Consider the following 24729-nt stretch of genomic DNA (forward strand, 5'->3'; position numbering starts at 1 on the left):
CTCATGCACACAAGTTACAACATAGTTGTAACCTGCTGTTCTCACAAGTTTAAAAGTATTTTCTGTGTTCTTATAGAGGAGCTTCGGATGTGATGGCTCTCTAACACATATATTATTCATTACATGTATATTACCGTAATTACCCTGACAACTCTGCTCAGGAATCCATTATTGTAGTAATTATCTTGCTATATCTGCTCAAGAATCCATTTTGTTTCAAAAGGCACAGCCTGAAAAACTGCCACAAGCAGTTAGGGTTGTGGAATGTGACAGAGGTATAAAAGTGGAGCAAATATGGGAGCACCACCATCTTGCTCTTTATCTACGGCTACCTCTACCATGATGCCTCACCAAGGGTCTTCCTGAAGCCAGTGCTCAAAGTTCCCCTTGGTAAAGAATTTCAGCTCCTCCACTGCATCTCCCTAGGTTTCTTCTCCATCCAAGGTAGCCTCACAGTCTTCTGTAGTCCCTAAGGAGGCTGTCCCTTCCTGCCCTCTCTTGCTGGCCCCCAGTTACTGTACTGCAGCCAAAACTGTGCTCACGACCTGGGGTTCAATCCCAGGTAGCGGCTCAAGGTTGACTCAGCCTTCTGGTCTTCTGAGGTCGGTAAAATGAGTACCCAACTCACTGGGGGGGGGCAATGTGTAGCCTGCATAATTAACTTGTAAACCACCCAGAGAGTGCTTGAAGTGCTATGGGGTGGTATATAAGCAGCACGCTTTGCTTTTGCTTTTTGCTTTGCTTTTACCCCCCTCCCCGCCTCTCCCACATGTTCTCTCAAGCTGGATCTTACTGCCAGGTACTCAGCAGCTCTGCTCTCCTTCCACCAAGCCCTCCTGAGGTCCACTGTTGCCTGCAATTTGGGGGTGTCTGAAAGGAGCTGTGTGAGGGCTTAGGACCTGCCTGAGGTGCTGACAGTGACCCCCTCACAAATGTATATTGACTTCCCCAAATCTTTGGATAAAGTGCCATCTGATATTCTGATTAACAAGCTAACTAAGTATGTATTTGCTATATAACAACTACCAGATGGGTCCACAGTTGGTTACAGAAACATAATCAGAGAGTGCTTATCAATGGTTCCTTCTCCAACTGGAAGGAGGTAACAAGTGGGGTGCAACTTCTGTTCGGTTTTGGCCCCAGTGCGCTTCAACATTTTTATTAATGGCATGGATGAGAGGGTGCAGGGAATGCTTTTCAAATTTATTTATTTATTTATTTTATTTATTTACAATATTTTTTAGCCGCACCATTGCCAGTGGCTTTTGTGAATAACACAAAATTGGGAGGAATAGCTAATACTTTGGAAGACAAAAACAAAATGCAAATAGATCTTGATAGGCTCAAGCACTGGGCTGAAAACAACAGCATGACATTTAACATGGATAAGTGCATAGTTCTACACCTAGGGGGAAATCAAACACACATTTACAAAATGGAGGATACTTGGTTCAGTAATACTATGAGTGAGAAAAATCTTTGGATTATTGTATATCAAAAGTTGAATATGAGCCAACAGTGGAATGTGGCTATGAAGAAGGCAGATGCTATTGCTAGTTCAATTCAGCATTGGTTAGGCCTTATCTTGAGTACTGTGTCCAGATTTGGACACCACAGTTTAAGAAAGATTCAGACAGATTCAGAGGAGGCCAGGGGACTGGAAATCATGAGGGGAGACAGAAAGATCTGGGAATGTTTAGCCTTGAGAAAAGAAGACAGGGGAGATAAGATAGAACTCTTAAGATACTTGAAAGGTTGTCATACAAAGGAGGGACTAGCTCTGTTCTTAGTTATTCCTGAATGTGAGATATATAATAATTGGCTCAGATTACAGGAAACCAGATTTCATTTAAATATCAGAAAAAAACATTCTAATGATTCGAGTAGTACAACAATGGAACAAATTACCTTGGGTTGTGGTATGTTCTTCAGCACTGGAAGCATTCAGAAGAAAACTAAACAGCTGTTGATCAGATATACAGTGGGGTCTCTACTTAAGAACGTCCCTGCTTAAGAACAATCCAACTTAAGAACAGCTCCATTTGCTAAATTTTGCTTCTACTTGAGAACAGAAATCCAAGATAAGAACAGGAAAAAAAACCTTTCCTGCTCTTTTTTTAACCTTAGGTCACCTTAGGTTAAAAAAAAAATTCTCCCCCTAGTGGTAGAGTACATATTAACCAGCTTTGCATTAGTTCCTATGGGAACTAATGCTTCAATGTACGAACGCACCTCTGCATAACAAAAAAAACAACCAGAATGGATTAATTGGTTTTCAGTCCATTCCTGTGGGAAATTTTGCTTCAACTTAAGAACGTTTCAACTTAAGAACACCATTCCAAAACGGATTAAGTTCTTAAGTAGAGGTTCCACTGTAGTTTCTATGGACGGAAAAGAGCAGATACGGATTAAATGGTTTTCAGTGCATTCCTATGGGAAATGCAGATTCAACATAAGAACTTTTCAACTTGAGAACCACCTTCCAATACGGATTAAGTTCTTAAGTAGAGACCCCACTGTAATTTGATCTTGGTTTCTGCATTGAGCAGAGGATTTGACCTGATGGTCTTATTAGGCACCTTCCAACTCCATTTTATGATTTCTGTTATTCTATGAGTCCTGTATAACTCCATAAATTCAGCTAAAATAAAATTATTAGAGGCAAGAAGCTGTCCTGAACTTTCTATTCAACCTTTAAACCAAATCTGATTGAGCTTCCACTGAATATAAGTCCAATTGGCATGATAACATAGGAATGTGTCACTTGCACAAAAATTTCCATTGTGCAAGCAATAATCTTCACTTTTTAAAAGCCTTCTCAAACTATGCAACTTTAACACTTGATCCAGTGCCGAGATTTCCCACTCAGCAGAAGCACAATAGGACACAAGCCCAAATCTTCTTTCTTTTATTTTGACCCATTTTGGTTCCAGCATCAGAACATGAAGGTTTTTATATCCATTGTTTCAAACCTCATAGCTGCCTTAGGTTTTGAATGATTATTCTTTTTTGCTTCACTAGCAATCACATTGGTGTGTCTTAGCCCTGAGAATGAACTCAGGCTGCAGTGAGCTTTTACTGTTGTTTCTCATGACTCATTCCTAACAGAATTATTGGTCTATCTGTTGCCCATCAACTGGTTTAGTGGGTCAGTGTTTTCCCTCATATTTACCCATCTGACTGTGTCATTGTTGGCATTTGCCTACAAATCTTCTACTCTCAGAAGGAATGTATTATAGCTCTCACTTCAGTTTCCGTATTGCTACCATATCCAAATCTTTTTGGATAAAACATTTATCTGGCTGTCCTTTAATAACTTGACCCACAAGACTGCTATAGAATCTATGTCCTCACATTTTTCCTACCCCCCCATTTTAGAGGCAGCTATTTCCTATTCAAGTAAAAATGGGAAATTGGTTAGAAAATAGCAAAACACTGAAGTAAAAATGAAATTACATTGCAAATATTTGTTTGGAAACGAGAGAGTAAATTAGCCAAGCATTGGCGTGTGTACATTGTGGGTCTTCTGATGTATTCAATTTTTGTTGTATTAATGCAATAGAAAAACATGACTCTGAAGGAAAATAATTGACGTTGTATTGTGCTCTTGTTTGGCAGACCTCGTGTGTCAATTTTTTGGTGAGAGAGAAGTGCCATAGGTGCTTATGCCAGCTGCTTAGTGATATATCCCTTACCCCTTACATCACTGCAACCAGAAGAAACATGAGGAGATTTTTATGCAAAAGGTTTTTGTCCCACCTTTATACAGATTAGAAAAAGCTATCATTGGGTCTAGATGTCCTTGCTAGTTTGTAAGCCTTGCCAACTCTGCTTGAACCTTGCACCAGAATTGGGCTATTCAAGAACAAATCCACCATATGTGAACAAATTCCCAGTACTCCCACATACCTCCCAGCATGAGCTTGTGGTTTTCCTAGGTATACATACTAGCTTAACAGAGGTTAAATTCCACCTGTAGATGATTTTGAGTGTTATATTTGTTGATACCAATTTAAATGGTTTCTGTTTCAATAAACTGGCCTATACTTCCCTAAGTAAGCTGCATTGCAAATCTTTCTCCCATATGTGTTGCAACTTTGTCTTAAGACTGTTTGGCTATTTCCAGTAAATTTCTGCATTTCATTTTTAAATTATGGGTATTAATAAAATTTTCAAACACTGTGAACAATTTCATTGCTTGCCTTTTGACTGTCCAAATGTTTATAAAATCAAGAATCCAATGTAAATGAGACAGCAAAGCTGCCACATGGAGCCATTACTGTTTAATTTCTTACCAAGTAATCGTTGGAGGAATTTAGAATTTGATTATTTCATTTTTAATGCAGAGAGGTTTAATGAGATCTGCCAATCTCATTCCTTCTGCTGGAAAAAAAGAACATGAGTCTGCAGACTTTTTGGTTAAAGAAATTAAAAAAAATTATTTATTGTTCATGGCTTTGTTGTTTTATATATACGGTTTTAACTATATCTCTACACTATCACCAGGGAGCAGAAGCGAGAGGACAGGTGGCCAACAAAGGAATCAAGAGGAAGGAAGGGGCGGTCTCAAAGACTCTGAGGCATGGGAAGGAATACCTAAGTTTAGTGACAGATAGAGAGCATACGTTTCATAGACAGCAAGTATTACAGCTCTGAATGTCATCGTCATCATCATCTTTGAATTACAGAGCTGGAAGGGATAACTGGGTCCAGCCCTTGTTAAAAGAGAATCATTCAGGACTATATTTTTCCAATAGTTAATTGTCTCTTTTTCAGGAAGAAATAATTTAGTGTGTGAAACCCAGTCTCTTTCCTGCGTTTAAATTGCAATAAATTATATGGGTGGTAGAACAACATACTGTATGTATAACAGGGAACATTGAGAAAATTGTGTTGCCAAGTATTTATCCCTTCCCCCCCCCCCAAAAAAAATTGAGTCTGGAAGTTGAGTCATGGCAACTGGACTTCTTTCTTGTTAGATTGAAACATTTCACTATTCATCCAAGTATCCAAGTAGCTTCTTCAGTCTGTGGAGAGTTGGTAGGAGATCCTTGATATATCCTCCATATTGGGTTCACTTCCTCCTGGTCGGAATAGGCTCATTAGAAGGACAAAGAACTGGGGATGAGGGATAATGCTTCTGCAGTCCTTCTCCACCCATTGGCATAGGTCGTTAACAGTGGTCTTTCTGGTGGGTGTGGTCCTGATCTTTCTGGGGATGGATGAAAGGGCAGCATGATAAATAGGAGACAGATTGTATCTAAGGCCTCCACCCCATTGAGTGAGGGATTTTCTATATGCACATGTATGGCCTCCCTGACCCTCTGTCAAACCACCTATCTTCCCGGTCCAAAATGAGTACATCTTGGTCATCAAATGAGTGTCCTTTGTCCTTCAAATGAAGGAACACTGTTGATTGTAGTCCTCAGCCGCTGCCCCTCCTGTGTTGGGCCATTCTCCTGTTTAGTGGCTCCTTGGTTTCTCCTATGAAGAGCTCTGAACACTCTTCTCTGCATTAAACTGCATATACTATATTGATCCTATTGTGTTTTGGTGTCCAGTCTTTTGGGTGGACAAGTCTCTGCCTTAGTGTGGGTTTGAAGTGCACGGGTGTGTGGTGTTTACCAAAAATTCTTTTGAGCTTCTAACAAGCCTATTCAGACCAGAGAGAAGTGAAAAAACACTTTCTTGTTTTGTCATTTCTGGTTGTCCAGTGATTCCAATGTATTGTCACTTCTGATGTCTGATTTTGTATCCATACTTTTGCCCATTCCTATGTTAGCTGATCATTGTCTTTTTGTCTATTACCTTTGCCCTCACTAGGCCTTGGCCTTCACCACCATGGGGGTATGTATAAGTATAGAACACATTGTATTTGCACCTCTTGGCTGAAATCCTGTTCTTTAGCATAAGAAAATTCATAACCTTTTAGTCTGTTTTAATTGACATATAGTACCCCCACTGCAGTTCTGATGGCAGGGGAGAGCACACTAATTCAGTGTATATTTGCTTGCCCCCGTGAATTGCAACTGCTAATCGAAGCAGCCAGGCCTACAACAACTGAATGGGCCACAGCAATAATTAATTGGTCTCTCCAGGAGGGAAAGTTTCCCCTTGTCCTCAAGGGGACACTCATTAAGCCCATAAGGAAGAAACCAAGTTTGGCGGCAGACAACATTGGCAATTATAGACCCATTACCAATGTTTCTTTCCTTAGTAAAGTGGTAGAGAGGGTGGTGGCTGACCAGCTTCAGGCTCTTTTGGATGAAACCAATGCCCTGGATCCATTCCGGTTGGGCTTCAGGCTGTGCCACGGTACAGAAACGGCATTAGTCACCCTGTGTGATGACCTGCTGAGGGAGGTGGACAGGGGCAAAATGTCTTTGTTGGTCCTCCTCGATATCTCAGCCGTCTTCGATGCCGTCAACCACAGTATCCTCCTGGGGAGGCTCTCCAAGCTGGGAATCGGTGGTCTGGCACTTACCTGGCTCCAATCCTTGAAGGACCGTCCCCAGAGAGTACAGCTTGGGGAGAGTGTTTCGGCTCCGTGGAATCTTAACTGTGGGGTCCCACAGGGCTCAATTATCTCCCCAATGCTGTTTAATATCTACGCGAGGCCGCTGGGTGAGGCCATCAGGGAGTGTGGGGCTTCGTGCCATCAGTACGCTGATGACACCCAGCTCTACATCTCCTTTTCTCCAACCAAAGTGGATGCTATTCTGTCCCTTCAGCACTGCCTGGATGCTTTACTGCAGTGGATGCAGGAGAATAGACTGAAGCTGAACCCAGACAGGACGGAGGTCCTGAGGGTGGACCCCCCCCATCGGTGGTTTGGGAAATTCCCTCTCTTTTGGGGAAGTGACTCTCACCGCGAAGAGTGAGGTTTGCAGCTTGGGGGGTCCATCTGTATCCGTTGCTCACCATGGAAACCCAGGTGGCATCAGTGGTCCACTCCGCCTATTTCCATCATTGGTGGATTGCCCAGCTGCGTCCCTATCTTGATGTTGCAGCGCTCACCACTCTGGTCCATGTGCTTCTAATCTGCAGATTAGACTAGTGTAATGCACTCTACATGGGGCTACCTTTGAAATTGATGTGGAAGCTTCAAGTGGTGCAGAATGCAGCAGCCAGACTTCTCAGTGGGATGAGAAAATATTAGCATATATACCCCACTCTGGTTGCCTTGCATTGGCTGCCCGTTCATTTCCGCATTGATTTCAAAGTATTAATGATGACATATAAAGCCCTAAACAGTTTAGGACCTCAATATCTAGTGGAAAGCCTCCTCCCACCTAGATCTATCTGAACCACTCGTTCTAGCCAAGAAGGGTGGCTGAGGGGCCTAACTCCTAGAGAGGCCCGGAGAGAAAGAACAAGAAATCGGGCCTTCTCGGCGGTGGCACTTTGCCTTTGGAACAGTCTGCCCCCGGAGATCTGTCTGGCTCCCTCGCTGGATGTTTTTAAGAGTAAACTTAAGACCTGGCTCTTTAGGCAGGCTTTCCCTCCTGTCATCACTTTAATATTGTTATTTTCCCCCATCTTGAACAATATTGTTACTGTTGTTTTTATTTTACTATATTGTTTTTATTCCATTTTTAATTCCGTTTTACATGAGATATCAAGAACTCTAACCCAGATGAAGAATGCATCACATATTCTGAGAATACATAATGTACCAGAAACTCAAACTGAAGTCCTCTTAGAAGTGACAACCAATTTATTATCAGACTGGGCAGACTGTGAGAAGGATGAAATTAAGTGGAATATAGATGCGGCCAGAAGAACCTCCTCAGTATTTATTTTAAAAAATCATCTCCCAAGATAAATCCAAATTAGATTCATTAAAACCACATATAGATTCAAAATTCTGAAAGCAACGCAAGACAAGCAAAGAGAAGGAAGGAATCTGAAGACACTGAAACATATCCCTTGGGAAATGAGAAATAAAAGGAAAAGTATATGAGACTTAATATGAAAAATATTGATCTGTAATGTATCTGTTCAAATCCACCTCCTCCGAGGGTACCCCATCCCAGCTGTCCCTTAGCTCACTGGTTCTTAACCTTGGGTTACTCAGGAGTTTTGGACTGCAACTCCCAGAAGCCTTCACCACCAACTGTGCTGGCTGGGGTTTCTGAGAGTTGCAGTTCAAAAATATCCGAGTAACAAAGGTTAAGAACCACTGCTTTAGCTTACCCTACCTTTATAAAGAAAATAAAAAATATTTTTAAAAAGAATATTCCAGAGCTTAAGCACATGGTACCGGAATCTCTACCCTTAACCCCACCCCGGCACTGAGTGCTTCAGTTCCGTAAAACAGTCCACTGCTGCCCAGCATGCAAAAGGCATACGTGACGGACAGAGGGGAGGATGGGCAGGAAGTGTGAATTCACAGATGGCCACTCAAAAAACCAGAGTTACATGTAAGTAACCTCTTTTCTTTCTTTGTGGTCTCTGTAAATGTACACTAATGGGTGACTAACAAGCTGACTTACCCGGGAGAGGGACGTCACGAGAGCACAGATGTCAGAACAGCATGACCCACAGAGGCTTCAGCCTTGGCCCAAACGTCAAGTCGATAGTGGGTTTCAAAGGTTGATGATGTAGTCTATGTGGCTGCTTTGCAGATGTCAGACAGGTCCACACCTCTTAGGAATGCTATGGAGAAGGCCGTAGCCCTCGTCGAGTGGGCCCTCATGGTGTGTGGTAAAGGCATCTGGGCAAGATGGTACATCATTTGAATAGTTGAAATGATCCATCCAGAGATCGTCTGCAATGCCGATACCCTGGAATGACCTTGATAGCTGACAAACAACCTCTTTAAAGTGTGGAAGGATGAGGAGCAAGAGACGTGGTAGGAGAGTGCCCACCTTACGTCCAAGGAGTGCAAAGAATGTTCAAGACGGGCTTCACCCTTTCTCTGTCTGGACCCGTGGAGCCCTTTGATGCTTTTGTATATATGTCCACCAAATGGTGGATTTGATAAGCTTTGCATTAGATCTTCAGAAACGGAATGCCCCATCCTCCCCTTTGAGAAGGTTGATAACACTTTTGCTGCTCTGGGATTTTTATTAAAGATAAATACTGTACTTCCATATTTCTGTGCCAAGTTTGTAACACAGTGTCTTGCATTTTCGGTGGGAGAACATTAAAAAGAAAAGTGAACTGGGGAAGAAGCATTATCTTAACTGCAAAAATAGAGCTTTTCCAATTTTTCATTTCTGATACCATGAGTCGCCAAACATTTTGATAATTATATCTAAATAATCAGTTGCGGCTTTTAATAACAAAGACCTTTAGACATCTGAAACCTTTATTGGTAAGGAGAATGTGCAGTTTCTTAGAAAGGGAGAGTTGGCAATTAGGTGGTACATTATAGCCCATTAAATCGGATTTACCAAAATTAACTGACAATCTGGCACCATAGTGAAATCTTCTAATTCCTTTAATACATGGGATACCACCTCTGTATAATTACTTAACCCTAAAACCTTGTTATCCACAGACAGGCTGATGAGATGAGTTGATCCTGCAACACTCTTGAATAGCTGCATTTGCCCTCATATGAGCCACCAACAACTTTACTACCAATGTGAACAACATGGATGATAGTGGACATTCTTGTTTAGTTCCCCAAAATATAGAGAATTCCATAGAATCCATAGTGAGTCCAACTGAGATAACATTGGGGAATAAACTCATCACATGACAGATATAAATTTAGGGCTGAATCCCCCAAGTTTTAGTGAATTAATTTAAAATGTCCAATTTATGCTGTCAAATGCTTTGTACAAATCTAAGACCACTAAAGCCAATGGATAATTTGTTTTGTTTTTGCTGTAGTTGATTCCAAATAACCATCTTATTGGATCAGAAATATATCAGCCTGGCATGAAGCCAAACTGGTCACTGTATGTGTTTCATCCTCAATATTTTTAGGCCATTAGTCAAAACAGCAGTAAAGATTTAATAGTTACAGCTTATATGAGTTCACCTGTAGGGGTTCTTTCATGGTTTCAAGAGTCCTATTCTTCAGGAATGTTAACAGGTCTCAAAGAGTTGGCATCCATCCAAGATAAATTATTCTCTAAGGAGACAAGCACTGACAAACCCTAGAGTTCAGTTGCTTTTGAAGGAACAGGAAAATAACATATGACAATTTTTTCCTGTGTGCAGATCTGGACTAGTCTTATATATGGCATATTGGTCCTCTATGGCTAGTGTTTTTCAAGAAGAAACTGAAAGAAAAGTGAAAATTAAACTGGGAATGTGATTAATGTTTGTTCCAATTTCCACAGAGAAGTGCCTTATTTTTTCTATGTTCTGAATGTTATAAATGTGTATATAATATTTGTTAGCCACGTAGTGCTTGTGGCTACTTTGAGCTGTCATAATGCCCAAACACCAGAAGATTAGTGTGTGGCATCACTTCAGTAGACACACTGTAGGAAGAAAAACAATTGGTGAATGTAAATATTGTGAGGAGGAGTATTTTAACAATGCAAGAAGAATGAAGAAGCATCTAACATGTAGGAACTGTCCTGAACAACAACAACAACAACAACAAAAATACAATACACCTAAAAAAAGGTACTATGAAAAGGTGGTAGAACATCATCTGAGAAAATCTACCTCAGGAATCCTATGTAAATAAATAAATTAGTATCTTAAACAATTCTGAAGATCAGCAGAATTGTTTTAATATTTTTTAAATAGTGGAACTTTAAGGGCATAAAGCATTTTAAGGCAACTCTCTGAGTCTGGCTGTTTAACTCATTTGCAAAAAAAGAGAGTCTATTTAAATATCCTGTTTGCACTAAAAACATTCCTATGGTGTGCTGCAGTAATTTTTAAAAAATATTCCTAAGATATTCAGAGAATTGGAAGAAAATTTAACTGAGCTTTTGCTTCACCTCTATGCAAAAAAGACAGTAAAACAAATGTTTACTAATTGCTTTTGACTTCTGCTGTCATCTAGTTCCTCTTGCAGCAAAGCTTTTGGATCCTCAAGAGAGAGGGCAACATCTAACAGAAAAAGAATTATCTTCCGCATTCAATACAATTATGGATGTAGTTAAGAACATATCTGAGTCTGATACTTACACAGTAGCTGTTATGATTGACCTGCAGAACACTATAGAAACAAAATAATTTGGAGCAAAGACATTGTTGGGCAACCAGCAGAGAATTTGTCTCCTTTCATGTGGTGGAAAGAGTACTGCAACACCTGGCTGTTGTACAAAATTGCCATAAGGATTCTAAGCGTTCCACCAACAGCAGCTTCTTGTAAAAGGAAATGGATGATTTTCAGTTCAATAAATAAAAAAAAGAGGAATAGACTAACAATGACCACACTACTAGACTTGTTTCTATTTCTAAAAATTGCTTGCTTCTAAATTAAGCACAAATACAAGTAATCAAGACTAAATATAATGCCTGTGGCCACAGACGTGGATCATCCTTTAGTGAAATGTAGCATTCAGCTTGTGGCAAAGAATCAGATTTTTTTTCAGCTTGAAATAAAAATTAGTGCAGAGTAAGTGAGTGAAGCTGCAGATACTGTGGTTACACATCGGAAAAAGAAAGTTAAACGGTTGATATAAGATGTATCAGGTACAGCTGTCTTTAGGTATGTATTCTAAAAAATATTCTCTCAGGTGTAGACTAGCATATATTTTTGTTAAATATATGCTAGTCTTTACATTATTACAAATATTCCAATCAAATAATTTGTATATAAAACTTTGTATATGTTTTAATATATAATTTAAACCAAACATCCTAAATCAGATGACATTTTAAAGCAACCATTCTCAATGGGTGTTATATGGCCACGTGGGAGGCCCTGACATATTTAAAGGGAGCTACAAACTGGAAACAGTTCTTCACATACCATCTTATAAAGCTTGTTATGCAACATATACAATCCTGGTTGGGCATATATGACTTTCATATTGTCTTTATGGCCGTGCCAAAAGAATAGTTGAAAATGGCTGTTTTTAGAGCATGGGATATGAACTTTATGAAATTGTTTCCTTCACAGACTCCAATGAATCAAGCTTCTACTCGTTCACATTGCATTTTCACCATTCACATTTCAAGCAAAGAACCAGGATCTGCAACAATCAGACGCTCCAAACTACATTTAGTTGATCTGGCTGGTTCAGAACGTGTTGGAAAGACTGGAGTTGGAGGTCAGCTGCTTACAGAGGCCAAATATATCAATCTGTCACTACATTACTTGGAACAGGTATAGTTGACCAAGTCCAGTTCTTCACTTTGGTATGACACTTTATTATAATATTTGGCATCTTGGCTCTTGAATTCAGAGAAGGGATATAAGATAACAAAGCCTTCAAGAATTAGGTCTGAACTAATTTTTTGTTAATTGATACAAAGTGGTCTCACAGCAACTCCATGTGAAAATGTGCATGAGATTTTATTTTCAAGAACCCTCAGGCTGGTTTAATAACCTACTTGAATGGCTCTTCCAAACTAGCAAGACCAAGTATGGTTCTCTTTAAACAATGAAGTTAGGGTTTAGCTGAAATTCTATGTGTTATTCTCGAACAAAACTTCAACTATATTTCAACATTGTTATGTAATGTATATTTTTATGTCAACATATTTGATTCTAATATTTTCCTTTTATGTTGTGTCCTGCATTTTTTTCATGAAAGTCTCTAGACTGAAACACAGCAAAGCTGTATTAAAAACTCTTACATAAGTTGTTACTATTATGCTTATCCCTGCTGTTTTCGTGAAATGTTTAATAATCTTAAAGAACATTAGCCATTTCTCCAACAATGCTGTTTAAAAAAGAGAGCAGCACACCTGCTGGAGAAAAGATTTTTAAAACTGTTTTGCTGCAGAGAGTTGTTTTCATAGCCTAGTAAATTTTAAAAGTGGTGGCAGACTTTTGTTGATTTGGAGTGCTCAGTGATTTTTTCCAGAAGTATATTTAAATCACATTTAAGTCGCCATCTCTGAGTACACATCAGCCAATTAGATAAACATTCAAAGAGAAAGACAATTACAAAATCAATTTACAGTGTGGTTTGTTTTCCTATGTGTGTCACACTGTTTCTTCTTTTGGAATATAAGGATATTTAAAATGAACATTTAGGTCTTCCATAAATGAGAAATCTTTGGAAATATTTACTTCAGTTCTGTGTGTCTAAACTGTTGCTCTTGGACTGACCAGATCTTGAGTAAACAGTACACTTTCAGTGGTTAGATATCATGCCTTCTGAGGCATGATGGACTGGATGATGACAACAAAGTTAAGATAGAACAATGTAGGTGACCTTATGGCAGCTGGACATGTCATATTCCTGTATTTGAATGATTCAATATTTATAGTCCTTTCAGAGGAATTTTTTCTGGTCACAATGAAAACTATTATGAAACTCTTGCAGATGTTGGTCTTGACTCCAAATGAAGGAACCAACCATATTTGGCAGATCGCCTCCTCCCACCCAGATCTACCCGAGTCACCCGTCATAACCAACAGGGATGGCTGAGGGGACTGACGCCGAGGGAGGCCCGGAAGGAGAAAACAAGAAACCGGGCCTTCTCGGCGGTTGCCCCTCGGCTGTGGAACACACTCCCCACTGAAATCCGGCTGGCACCCTCGCTGGGGGTTTCCAAAAGCCAATTAAAAACGTGGTTGTTTAAACAGGCCTACCCCCCAGTCAATTAAGTCATTTTCCTTTTCTCTTTCTCTTTTTTTTGTATACCACCACCTTGGAAACCTTTTGTTTAGTACTAATTTAGTATAAATGCATTTTATATATTTTTTAACTTGTTTTAACTGATGTAAGCCGCCCCGAGTAGACGTTGTCTAGAGGGGTGGGGTAAAAATTGAATAAATAAATAAATAAAATAAATTTTCTTGATTTAAGAAAAAAGTATTGATTTAAGGCCATGCTAATCTTTTCTGTATCATTCTAATTTTAGTATATACAGTTCCACAGGTTTTATAATTGTTAAAGTATATTTGCCACTGTACAAAGGAAGTACTATGAAATTAATGATCACCAGTTTTGATGTAGGCCAAATAATATGGTTGATAAAATTCAGTGAGTGCTGAGTCTCAACATTATTGAACTTCCATTAGCAATACTCTGCTTCAGAGCACTAAAACTGCCATTTTGACATTATTAGGACTGATAGACACCACGTATCTTGCAAACATTTCAACATTTTGGTTGAAGAAATTCAGTTTGGTTTTCTTCTATGTTTGATTATGACTTCAGAATTTATGTTCCAGAATCAAAGGCAGCCCTTTTTTCATGATGTTTACATGTTTATATCATGGAGTGTGAAATGGACATTTAATTCTTATTAGTTATTATACAGTATATCACAGAAGTGAGTACACCCCCTCACATTTCGTAAATATTTTAGTATATCTTTCCATGTGGCAACTCTGAAGAAATGACACTTGGCTATAATGTAAAGCAGTGAGTATGCAACTTATATAACAGTATAAATGTGCTGTCCCCTCAAAATAACGCAACACAGTCATTAATGTCTAAACAACTGGCAACAAAAGTGAGTACACCTGTAAGTGACAATGTCCAAATTGGGCCCAAGTAGCCGTTTTCCCTCCTTAGTGTCATGAGACCCGTTAGTGTCACAAGTCTCAGGTGTGGAGGGGGAGCAGGTGTTATCACTTTCACTCTCTCAGATTAGTCACTGGAAGTTCTTTGTGACCTCTGTGAATCACACCCTCGGTGATTTGCGCCTGCATGGAACCTCATCAGAAGATTCTAGAGCTTCTGTGGTAGCAATAAACACAATAGAATATGCCCCTCCCCACCCGTATAAGTACCTTGGCACCAAGTGTCCCCTTTCAGTTGTATCAACTGCCGCTTAAGAGTAAGCAAACAGTGGTATGACAGAGGGGAGGACGGGCAGGATGTGTAAATCACAGAGGTCCACTCGAACAATTACAATTACAGGTGGGTAACCTGTTGTTCTTCTTCGTGGCCTCTGTGAATCACACCCTGGGTGACTAATAAGCTGTCTTACCCGGAGGCAGGATGTCACGCCAAGGTAGAGGCTAGAATGCCGCATTGGACTTTTGCTGGAGGTCGAGTCCATAATGGCAGATAAACGTGGACGGCTGTGCCCAAGTGGTAGAGGTGCAGACGTCCAGAAAAGGTACACCGCAGAGAAAGGCTGTAGAGGCTGCCACTGCCCTGGTGGAATGAGGGCAAACCACTCTAGGGGCTGGTTGTCAAGCAAGTTGATAAGCCAAATGAATGTCATTCCACATAGCACTTCATGGTAATGAACTCTCTGAGGATATGAAAAAATGAATTATTGCTCTACGTAAAGATGGCCTAGGCTATAAGAAGATTGCAAAACCCTGAAACTGAGCTGCAGCACGGTGGCCAAGACCATACAGTGGTTTAACAGGACAGGTTCCACTCAGAACAGGCCTGGCCATGGTTGAGTGCCCATGCTCAGCATCATATCCAGAGGCTGGCTTTGGGAAATAGATGTATGAGTGCTGCCAGCATTGCTGCAGAGGTTTAAAGGGTGGTGGTGGGGGTCAGCCTGTCAGTGCTCAGACCATACGCCACACACTGCATCAAATTGTTCTCTAGGGCTATCATCCCAGAAGGAAGTCTCCTCTAAAGATGATGCACAAGAAAGCCTGCATCCAGTTTGCTGCAGACAGGCAGACTAATGACATGGATTTCTGGAACCATGTCCTGTGGTCCAATGAGACCAAGATAAACTTACTTGGTTCAGATAGTGTCAAGCATGTGTGGCAGCAACTAGGTTAGGAGTACAAAGACAAGAATGTCTTGGCTACAGTCAAGCCTGGTGGTGGGAGTGTCATGGTCTGGGGCTGCATTAGTGCTGCTAGCACTGGGGAGCTACAGTTCATTGAGTGAACATGAATGCCAACATGTACTGTGACATACTGAAGCAGAGCATGATCCTCTCTCTTTGGAGACTGGGCAGTATTCCAACATGATAACAATCCCAAACATACCTCCAAAGTGACCATTGCCTTGCTAAAGAAGCTGAGGGTAAAGGTGATGGACTGGCCAAGCATGTCTCCAGACCTAAACCCTATTGAGCTTCTGTGGGGCATCCTGAAACGGAAGGTGGAGGTGTGCAAGGTCTCTAACATCCACCAGCTCTGTGATGTCATCATGGATGAGTGGAAGAGGACACCAGTGTCAAGCTGTGAAGCTCTGGTGAACTTTATGCCCAGGAGGGTTAAGGCAGTGCTGGAAAATAACGGTGGTCACACAAAATATTGACACTTTGTGCCCAATTTGGACATTGTCACTTAGGGGTGTACTCACTTTTTCTGCCAGCGGTGTGTTGTGTTATTTGAGGGGACAGCACATTTATACTGTTATACAAACTGTATCCTCACTGCTTTACATTGTAGCGAAGTGTCATTTCTTCAGAGTTATCACATGAAAAGATATACTAAAATATTTAAGAAATGTGAAGGGGTGTACTCACTTCTGTGATATACTGTATGTATAGTTTCTGATCCATCTATACATAATTTACACTTATTGAATGAGAGTTTGGCACAAGATTCAGTAAATGTGTACTGAGAAGCACACTGAAGGAAATAAAACATAGCTACAGTATATTCCAAGGAACACTGATCTTGGAAAGTACTCTAAAGCAGGCTTGTCCAACCTTGGCCCTCCAGATGTTCTTGGACTTCAGCTCCCAGAAGCCTTCAGCACCACCTCTGCTAGCCAGGATTTCTGGGAGTTGAAGTCCAAGAACATCTGGAGGGCCAAGGTTGGACAAGCCTGCTCTAAAGCATTAAAAGCAAATTGAATATACTTTGTACAATATTTCTTTTTTTTAAATGTCCTTACATCCTGCTTTGTATTTACATCAATCCTCATAAATAAATGATTCTGCCTATTTTTGATACTACGCATTCAAACAAAGGGGCTTTATGCTTCTTCTCAGATAACAACTTTGAGAATCACAAGTCTTCTTCTGCTATCCGTCATGAAGTCACAGTGCCAATTGGTATTCAAACTGCTTTTACATGAGCTCAAGCATCTTCAGCAGCAGTGGTTAAAGGGATCTTGGTGTCAACTTCAAACTTCCATATGGTCCTCTTTTCTGATCTTCTCAAGCATCATGTAGTAGACATCCTGCCAATAAAGAAACTGATAAAGAAACTACTTGTCCAAGCATTGGACCAGTAGTAATGTCCATTGCTTGAGCTACTTCTTTTAGAACTCGGTACTGTACTGAGTGTAGTGTATACACTAGCCACAAAAGAGAAAGGTTATTTAGTATCCTTTAGATCAGTTGTATGCCTCTGTAGCACTGGGAAGGAACCAAGGCAGCTGAGATCCTACATGTTTGGCAAAAGCAAGAGAAAAAGCTATTTATTCTTTTCCATAGTCTATCTCATAGGTGGGTATCAGGTGACCCATGGTCTGCATGTGATCTGGGATGTTTCTGACCTCTTCATTTTGAGTTTGACTTCTGATCACTTATAGTTTTGGGGGGAAAAGGTGAAGTCATATATTTTCCAGGGATGCAGCCTCTGTCAGGTCCCTGGGGGCAATGTTGGATCCTGCACTCAACAGACAACATGCTCTTTTTCTACCCTATCTGTTCATATATTTCATTTGTGTATCTTTACAAAGAACTATTTAAAGAATGGTATGTAAGTACAGGTATTTACTGACAGATATATTTTATGGTAATGTTACTATTCCATGATATCTCTTCTGATACAAGGAGGAGGAGGTGATAATTGATAAAACAGTTTATAATAGAGCCTTGATGCATATGTTAGAATGCATCCATCTTAAGTACTTGCTAGCAGAGTTAATTCTGAAGATCAAAGAGCTAAAGCAACACATATCTAAATCGCATTGACTGAACAGGTCTGCTGAAGTTGGGATTAAAATGGACTTTATCTATAGTGGCTGAACTTCTGTTGGCTAACTTGAGCCCCTGGAGTGGTGATGACAACACCAGAAGGGAGAGATGTTCTGCAATTAAAAATATCTTCCTTCTCTTCCATGGCTTTTCAGATTCGTGAATAATTGATTGATCCTGTGGAAGCTATGACAGCCATGGGACAGGAGTAGGACTTTAATTATGGAAAATCTCTCCCTGCTAGTTATGTAATACGAATAGGATTTTAGCCTGTGTGTTGTATGTTTTAACGTGTGCCATGATTATAAACAATTATTTTAAAATAATGCTTCTAATGTTAGAAGGACTTGCTCAAATACTCAAAAGCAAAATAATAAAGAGCTCAATAAATATTTTCAATTGCTATTCTTATTGCAGGTAATCATTGCTCTGTCAGAGAAAAACAGGTCTCATATTCCCTACAGGAACTCAATGATGACCTCGGTGTTAAGGGACAGTCTAGGAGGAAACTGTATGACCACAATGATTGCAACACTCTCAATAGAAAAAAGGAACATAGATGTATGTTTTTCTCCTTTCTCATTATAATTTGCTTCCCACAATGTAATTTTTTTAGTGTATCCACTTACTTTCATCCTGTGTTTCAATGTGTAACACTGATGCTATTGTTGCATAAAACCCTAGATTGTGAGGCATATCAGAGGAACTCATAATCCTATTTATGAACCTTACATATTGATACTGTACATTTTTGGACTTGACTGCCAATCAGCTCACTTGCCTCTGCCGTTCTTTTTGAACATTATGCATGTATTTTTCAGTTTTCCTCTTTCACCGTTTTGAAGGTCAGGATGTGGGAGAGGAGGAGCAGAAATACCATACTTCTTCTTCATGGCCTCTGTGAATCACACTGTGGGAGATCTGTGCATGCACAGAGCCTTGTCGGAATATTCTAGAGCTTCTGTGGTAGCAAAAAGATACATTAGTGCAGACCCTCCCCTCTGGTATATGTACCTTGGTGCCAAGGCTCTCCCTTCAGTTTCTTTTCAAACGCCACATTAAGAGCCTCGATCTATAGCTTCTTTGAGTTTTTTTCTGAAAATGAAAGAAAGTTATTGTGGCATTCGCCCTTGTGACCCCTGCCTGTCTTTCCCTCACAAAGGCTCACGTTGCATTTTCCTCTTCCTGCCACCAGTGGATTATCTCATCCCACAATATAAATGATGTTTGTCTGAACACTTGACTTGTGAACATAAAGAGAACTTATTTATTGAAGTGAAGCTGATTGGATAAGAACAGATGTTTCTCAGATAAACATTATACACAAGCAAATCATCAACAGTTCTCTCAGTACATTCTTCTTTTCTCTTACTATATCATTACCACCTTCTCTACCTATTTTCAAACCAGCTTTCTATCTCTCAGTATCTGTTCCCCCCCTCTGACTAACCAGACCTGTCTCACTCCTCCTTCTCCTGCCAAACCTCATATAGCTGCTTACTCTGCCTCTCCAGTCCTCTCATAGGCTCATGCAAATCAGCTCATGAATATGAATGGCATGAGTGACATGGGTGATCGTCACAGTTACTTACCCTTCCCCCCCCCCCCCGGCCTCAGCGTGCTCCAGTGGGGCTTGCTGTGTTGTTGTTTTTGTGTGATTTTTTTTCAGCCCCAGCGTGTTCCAATGGGGCTTGCTTTGTTTTTTTGTGTGTATGTGATATTTTTCAGCCCCAGTGCGTTCTGTGTTATTTTGTTTTTTGGTGTTTTTTTTTTTCCAGCCCCAGGGCGTTCCAATGGGCTTGCTCTGTTTGGGGTTTTGTATTTATTTATTTTTTTGGCAATTTTTTCCCCAGCCCTGCGTTCCGATGGGGCTTGCTGTGTTGTTGTTGTTGTTTTTGTCATTCCCCCTCCCCGACTCAGTGCATTCTGATGGGGCTTGCTGTGGTGTTGCAGTTTTTTTGTGATTTTTTTGCCCCAGTACATTCCAATGGGGCATACTCTGTTTGGGTTTTTGTTGTTGTTGTTGTTTTTTCAGTTTTTATTTCAGCCCCAGCATGTTCCGATGGGACTTGCTCTGTTTGGGGGTATAGTTTTTGGCAATTTCTTTCGGCTCCAGCACATTCCAATGGGGCTTCTTGTGGGGTTTTTTTGTGATTTTTTTCCCGCCCCAGCGTGTTCTGATGGGACTTGCTGTGGTGTTGCGGGTTTTTTGGTGATTTTTATTCCCGGCTGAAACAGATTAATGGGGTTTCAGTGAATTCCTGTGGGAAATGGTGCTTCGACCTATGACCAATTCAAGTTACTACCATCTTCTGGAACAGATTAAGTTCATAAGTCGAGGCATCACTGTACTTTGAAAACCAACCTTTCAACGTCAATGTCAATTGATAGTTGATCAACTCATGGCACAATGTTGAACTGTCTGATCACGGTTCCAGACCTCAAACACCATCAGTACTTTTAACATCACCAGACTCCAACCTAGCAGAGACGGACCCTCTGTCACTGGCAGAAGATTTTCAAACCTATGCTCGACTAATGGTTAGTATGGCCAAATCCCTCGACCTACAAATCCACAGACCTACTACTGAGCCAGCAGATCATCTAAGGACACTACCACACTGGTCCTTATCTCCATGCTCCCATCTCTCCTTAGCACAACTAGGCATTCCTGGACCAAACCAGCCTCATCACACACCGTGTTGAAGCACATCAACAACCTCTATCAAGTGCATGATCCTGATGCAATATTTTGCAAAAGCAGCTGGCTCCTAATTCCATCTTTATTGAGGCTTCACAATCTTGCTCTTGACATTGACTGGTTCTGATACCACCCAATAAAGATAGCAGGTGCATTAACTCTATGGGCAGATGGCTATATTCTTCTGCTGCTTCTACTATGGGCATTGCCAACTGTCAAGGAGCTATGGGTGCCTACCAACACTTTCTTTGGGACAATATGTCTACATTTATTGATATACTCCCCAAAGAAAAAAGGGTCTTAGCACAAACTGTTCAACAAGAAGGTCTCTGTAGCCAAACAACAGTTGCTGTTTGCTAGACACCCTTGTCGATGCCATGTCAAAATCTATGGCTACCTCTGTAGCACTCCACCAATTCTCCTGGCTTAGAACCGCGGGTCTCACAGAGGATGCCTGTGTGTGTATTGAAGACCTCCCCTTCGATGGAGTTGGCCTCTTCAATTCTGAGACAGATGACATTCTCGAGAGCATCCAGAAAAAGAGGACAGCTGTCATGCATTGGAACGTCTATCCCAGATATCAACAAAATTCAGTGGTGCCGCCCTTACACCTCTTATAAAAAAATCCAACAAGAACCGCAGAGGCAAACATCTTATGTGCCTTACTATAAACAACAACCTTACTGAGTCAAACCTCGACAGCAAACCACAACCAGGCACAATGACTGGAAACCTAAACATCAGGTTTGACATCCAACTGTCCGAGATCCCAATACAACCTCTCACTTCTCCCTCTGCCCTCTGGAAGCACTTACCTGCATGGAAATACATCACCACTGATGCTTGGGTCCTCTCCATCATAAGACATGGGTGCTACATAGAATTCCACCAGCTTACTCCACCATCACACACCATCACACCTCTGTCACAAACTCTACAGGGTGAAGTACAGTCGTTATTACTCAAAGACTCCATAGAACCAATACCATTATGCTATACAGTCCAAGGTTTCTTCTCTCATTATTTCACTATCCCCCAAAAAGACAGAGGCCTCCACCCTATTCTTGATCTCAGAGAATTAAACCAATATATCACTACTACCAAATTCCGCATGGTTACCCTCAATTCCATCCTCCCCCTACTCTGCAAAAAAGACTGGTTCACAGCTATAGACCTCAGAGACGCCTACTTTCATGTCTCTATCCATCTCACAGACCCTGCCTATGCTTCCAACTCAGAACTGGAGCCTACCAATTCAAAAGGCTTCCATTCGGTCTCGTGACAGCTCCCCGGATTTTCACCAAATGCATGTCTCCTGTGGTGGCATACCTCAGGCTTCACAAAATTCACATCTTTTCGTACATCGACAACTGGCTTCTCATAGCGCACGCCTGTCATAAAGCACAGTGAGACATTGGATTCACTTTGTCTCTCCTATAAGATCTCGGCCTTGCAGTAAACCTCCAGAAATCCAAGTTGAAGCCTACAAGGCTACTCCATTATATAGGAGCAGTTACAGACTCAAAACACGCTTGAGCATTTCTCCCAACAGACAAACATCTCAATTTAACTTCTTCACTCCGTGCCTTCACTCCTCATGCACTTTTATCTGCGTTAACAGTCCAACGAGTCTTAGGCACTATGGCCTCAATGACTGCTGTAGTCCAGCATGTTCACCTCAAAATGAGATCACTTCAAGCATGGTTCCTGGCCTTATTCAACGTGCTGACAGACCCACCACCTACTCTGCTGCAAGTCACTCCAGAACTCGCCTCTCAGCTTTCATAGTGGCGCTCCGCTCAAAACCTGATGATGGGATGACCTTTCCCACAACCCCGTCCACAAATACAGGTTACCACAGATGCCAGCCTTGCCCACTAGGATGCCTACTGCCGATTCCTACAAATTTATACCCAGTGGTTACAAAGAGAAAGGTTGCTCCACATCAACAAGCTAGAACTCTTAGCAGTAATAAAAGCCTGCAAGAACCATTTTATTGGCAAAATAATCCAAATAGCCACAGACAACACCATCACGATGTACTATATTCTCAAACAAGGGGGCGCTCACTCCCCAAGTCTTCTATATCTCACTGTCGACCTGTGGGAATGGTGCCTCTCCCATCACATTTGTCTCGCTGCAATACCTATAGCCAGTCAGGACAACAATTTGGCAAATTTGTTCAGTCGCAAAGAATCTCAAGCCCATGAGTGGGAACTAGGTCAGAGTCTTTTTCTTTCCCTGTGCACATCCTGGGGCACACTCACCATCAACCTCTTTGCCGCCTGAACAAACCAGAAGTGCAAACATTACTGTTCCCACACAAGAGTTGAAAAGAAGTCCTGCAGCAATGCATTTGTCAGCCGTTGGCCCAGATCACTCACTTACCTTTTTCTACCATTCCCACTTCTCCACAAGGTCATAGTCCACCTGCAACAAGACAAGCCCAACGTTGTTCTAATAGCTCTGCAGTGGCCCCAACATCCATCTAATATCTGTCTACTATCTAGCCTGCTTATCAGCTCACTCGTGTTCCAACGCCACATAGTATCCACCCTTATTCCACCAGGGTGTTGGTGACATCTACAGTGCGCCTCTGCCACATGGTCACAGCTGTCCATATTTATCAATCACTATCGATTGGACATTCAGCAGAAATCTGATGCTGCTTTTGGGCATGCTGTATTATTATCTACCTTGGCGTGACACCCTCCTCCGTGTAACGTAGCTTGATAGTCACCCACAGTGTGATTCACAGAGACCATGAAGAAGAACGACAGGATACCTACCTGTAATTGTAGTTCTTCGAGTGGACCTCGGTGATTCACACATCTCGACCTGGCCTCCCCACTGTCACACTCTTTTCTTTATGTGACGGTTGACCTAACTGAAGGGAGAGCCTTGGCACAAAGTTGCATATACCAGGGGGGAGAGGTCTGCATTAATATATCTTTTTGCTACTGCAGAAGCTCTAGAATATTTTGATGAGGCTCCACGCATGTGTGGATCACCCACAGTGTGAATCACAGAAGTCCACTCGAACAACTACAATTATAGGTAGGCAACCTGTCATTGTCCAGGATTTGATCCCACCTCTGATAATGAATGTTAACACCTACAAAAAACCCTGCTACAACCTTTTTTCATCTGGAGGCAACAGGGAGGAGGAAATTATTTATCCCCAAGCCACATTCAAAGGTAAGATTCTGAGTATCTCTGCAGGCATTGTAGCATATTGCCAGGAATATATAGGCTACAGCAAAGAAATTTACATCATCTAACATAGACAAAAAACAATTAAAACAAATTTAAACAATTTTAGGCCATTGATCAAGATTAATTTTGTTTTTCAACTAACAGGCTGAAGTTCTGTTGCTTTGTGTAGTCAGTTGCACTATACTAAGGCCATTGAATCAGTGATTTGATGAGTCTGCTCCTCTGTGAATTCCATTGATTGATATTGGCCTATTCTAGTTGTGACTTGGTACAGTACACTAATGTTAGTTGCATCTAGAGTAGGCTCATTTGAATCAATGAAACTTACACAGGAGTTGACTCACCGGATCCCCACGGATTTTGGGGCCTATTGTAGTGTGACTTACTATGCTAAGCAACAGAATTTCAGCCTTGATGTTGAAAAAGCTGTAGTTGTGCTTTTTTTTTTAGCTTGCCTCCTAGATAGATCACCAACTAGCTTTACTAAATTGTCTGTAATTAAAAAACACAGATAAACATTTTCAAGCATATACCAAGGTTATGTCATTTCATGCTTGCAAGTAACTGATGGCCTACTTATGGAAGTTTTTACACTTTCCCTAAGCTCCACCCATACGGCCAGCAGTCAAGAATTATACAAGCTATAGTTCAGATCTTCTGGAAGGTGCCAGGTAGCTTACCCTGACTTAGATTGAAAATGTATGCATTATGGAATGAAAGTTTGTTAGTAGAAAGAAAATTTCTGCATCCAGTTCCTTCTGTCTTTTTTCCTCTTAAAATTTAATTCCTTAAATGCATAAGAAAGACATTTTTCCTTCTCTTTTTCCAGACCCACAATAGTAGCAAATATGAAGCAGAGAAATGCATGATAATATTGCATTTTGGGACCTAAACATCATGGAGAAAAGAAG

General features: G+C 41.0%; 2 protein-coding genes across 3 annotated transcripts in view; both read left to right on the forward strand.

Moving 5' to 3' along the window:
* Window positions 1-24729, forward strand: part of LOC144586395 (uncharacterized) — a 593808-nt gene that overhangs the window by 127562 nt on the left and 441517 nt on the right. The gene's annotated exons all lie outside the window — the stretch shown is intronic.
* The window catches only part of KIF6 (kinesin family member 6), a 235694-nt gene that overhangs the window by 44387 nt on the left and 166578 nt on the right, over window positions 1-24729 (forward strand). For both annotated transcript variants that reach the window (XM_072991469.2, XM_078383032.1), the window contains exons 7-8: window positions 12044-12250; window positions 18319-18462. In XM_072991469.2, the coding sequence (XP_072847570.2) occupies window positions 12044-12250; window positions 18319-18462 (351 nt within the window). The remainder of the gene's footprint in view (window positions 1-12043; window positions 12251-18318; window positions 18463-24729) is intronic.

This window comes from Pogona vitticeps, chromosome 1 (assembly GCF_051106095.1).
Source record: "Pogona vitticeps strain Pit_001003342236 chromosome 1, PviZW2.1, whole genome shotgun sequence".
Taxonomy (NCBI): Eukaryota; Metazoa; Chordata; class Lepidosauria; order Squamata; family Agamidae; genus Pogona; species Pogona vitticeps.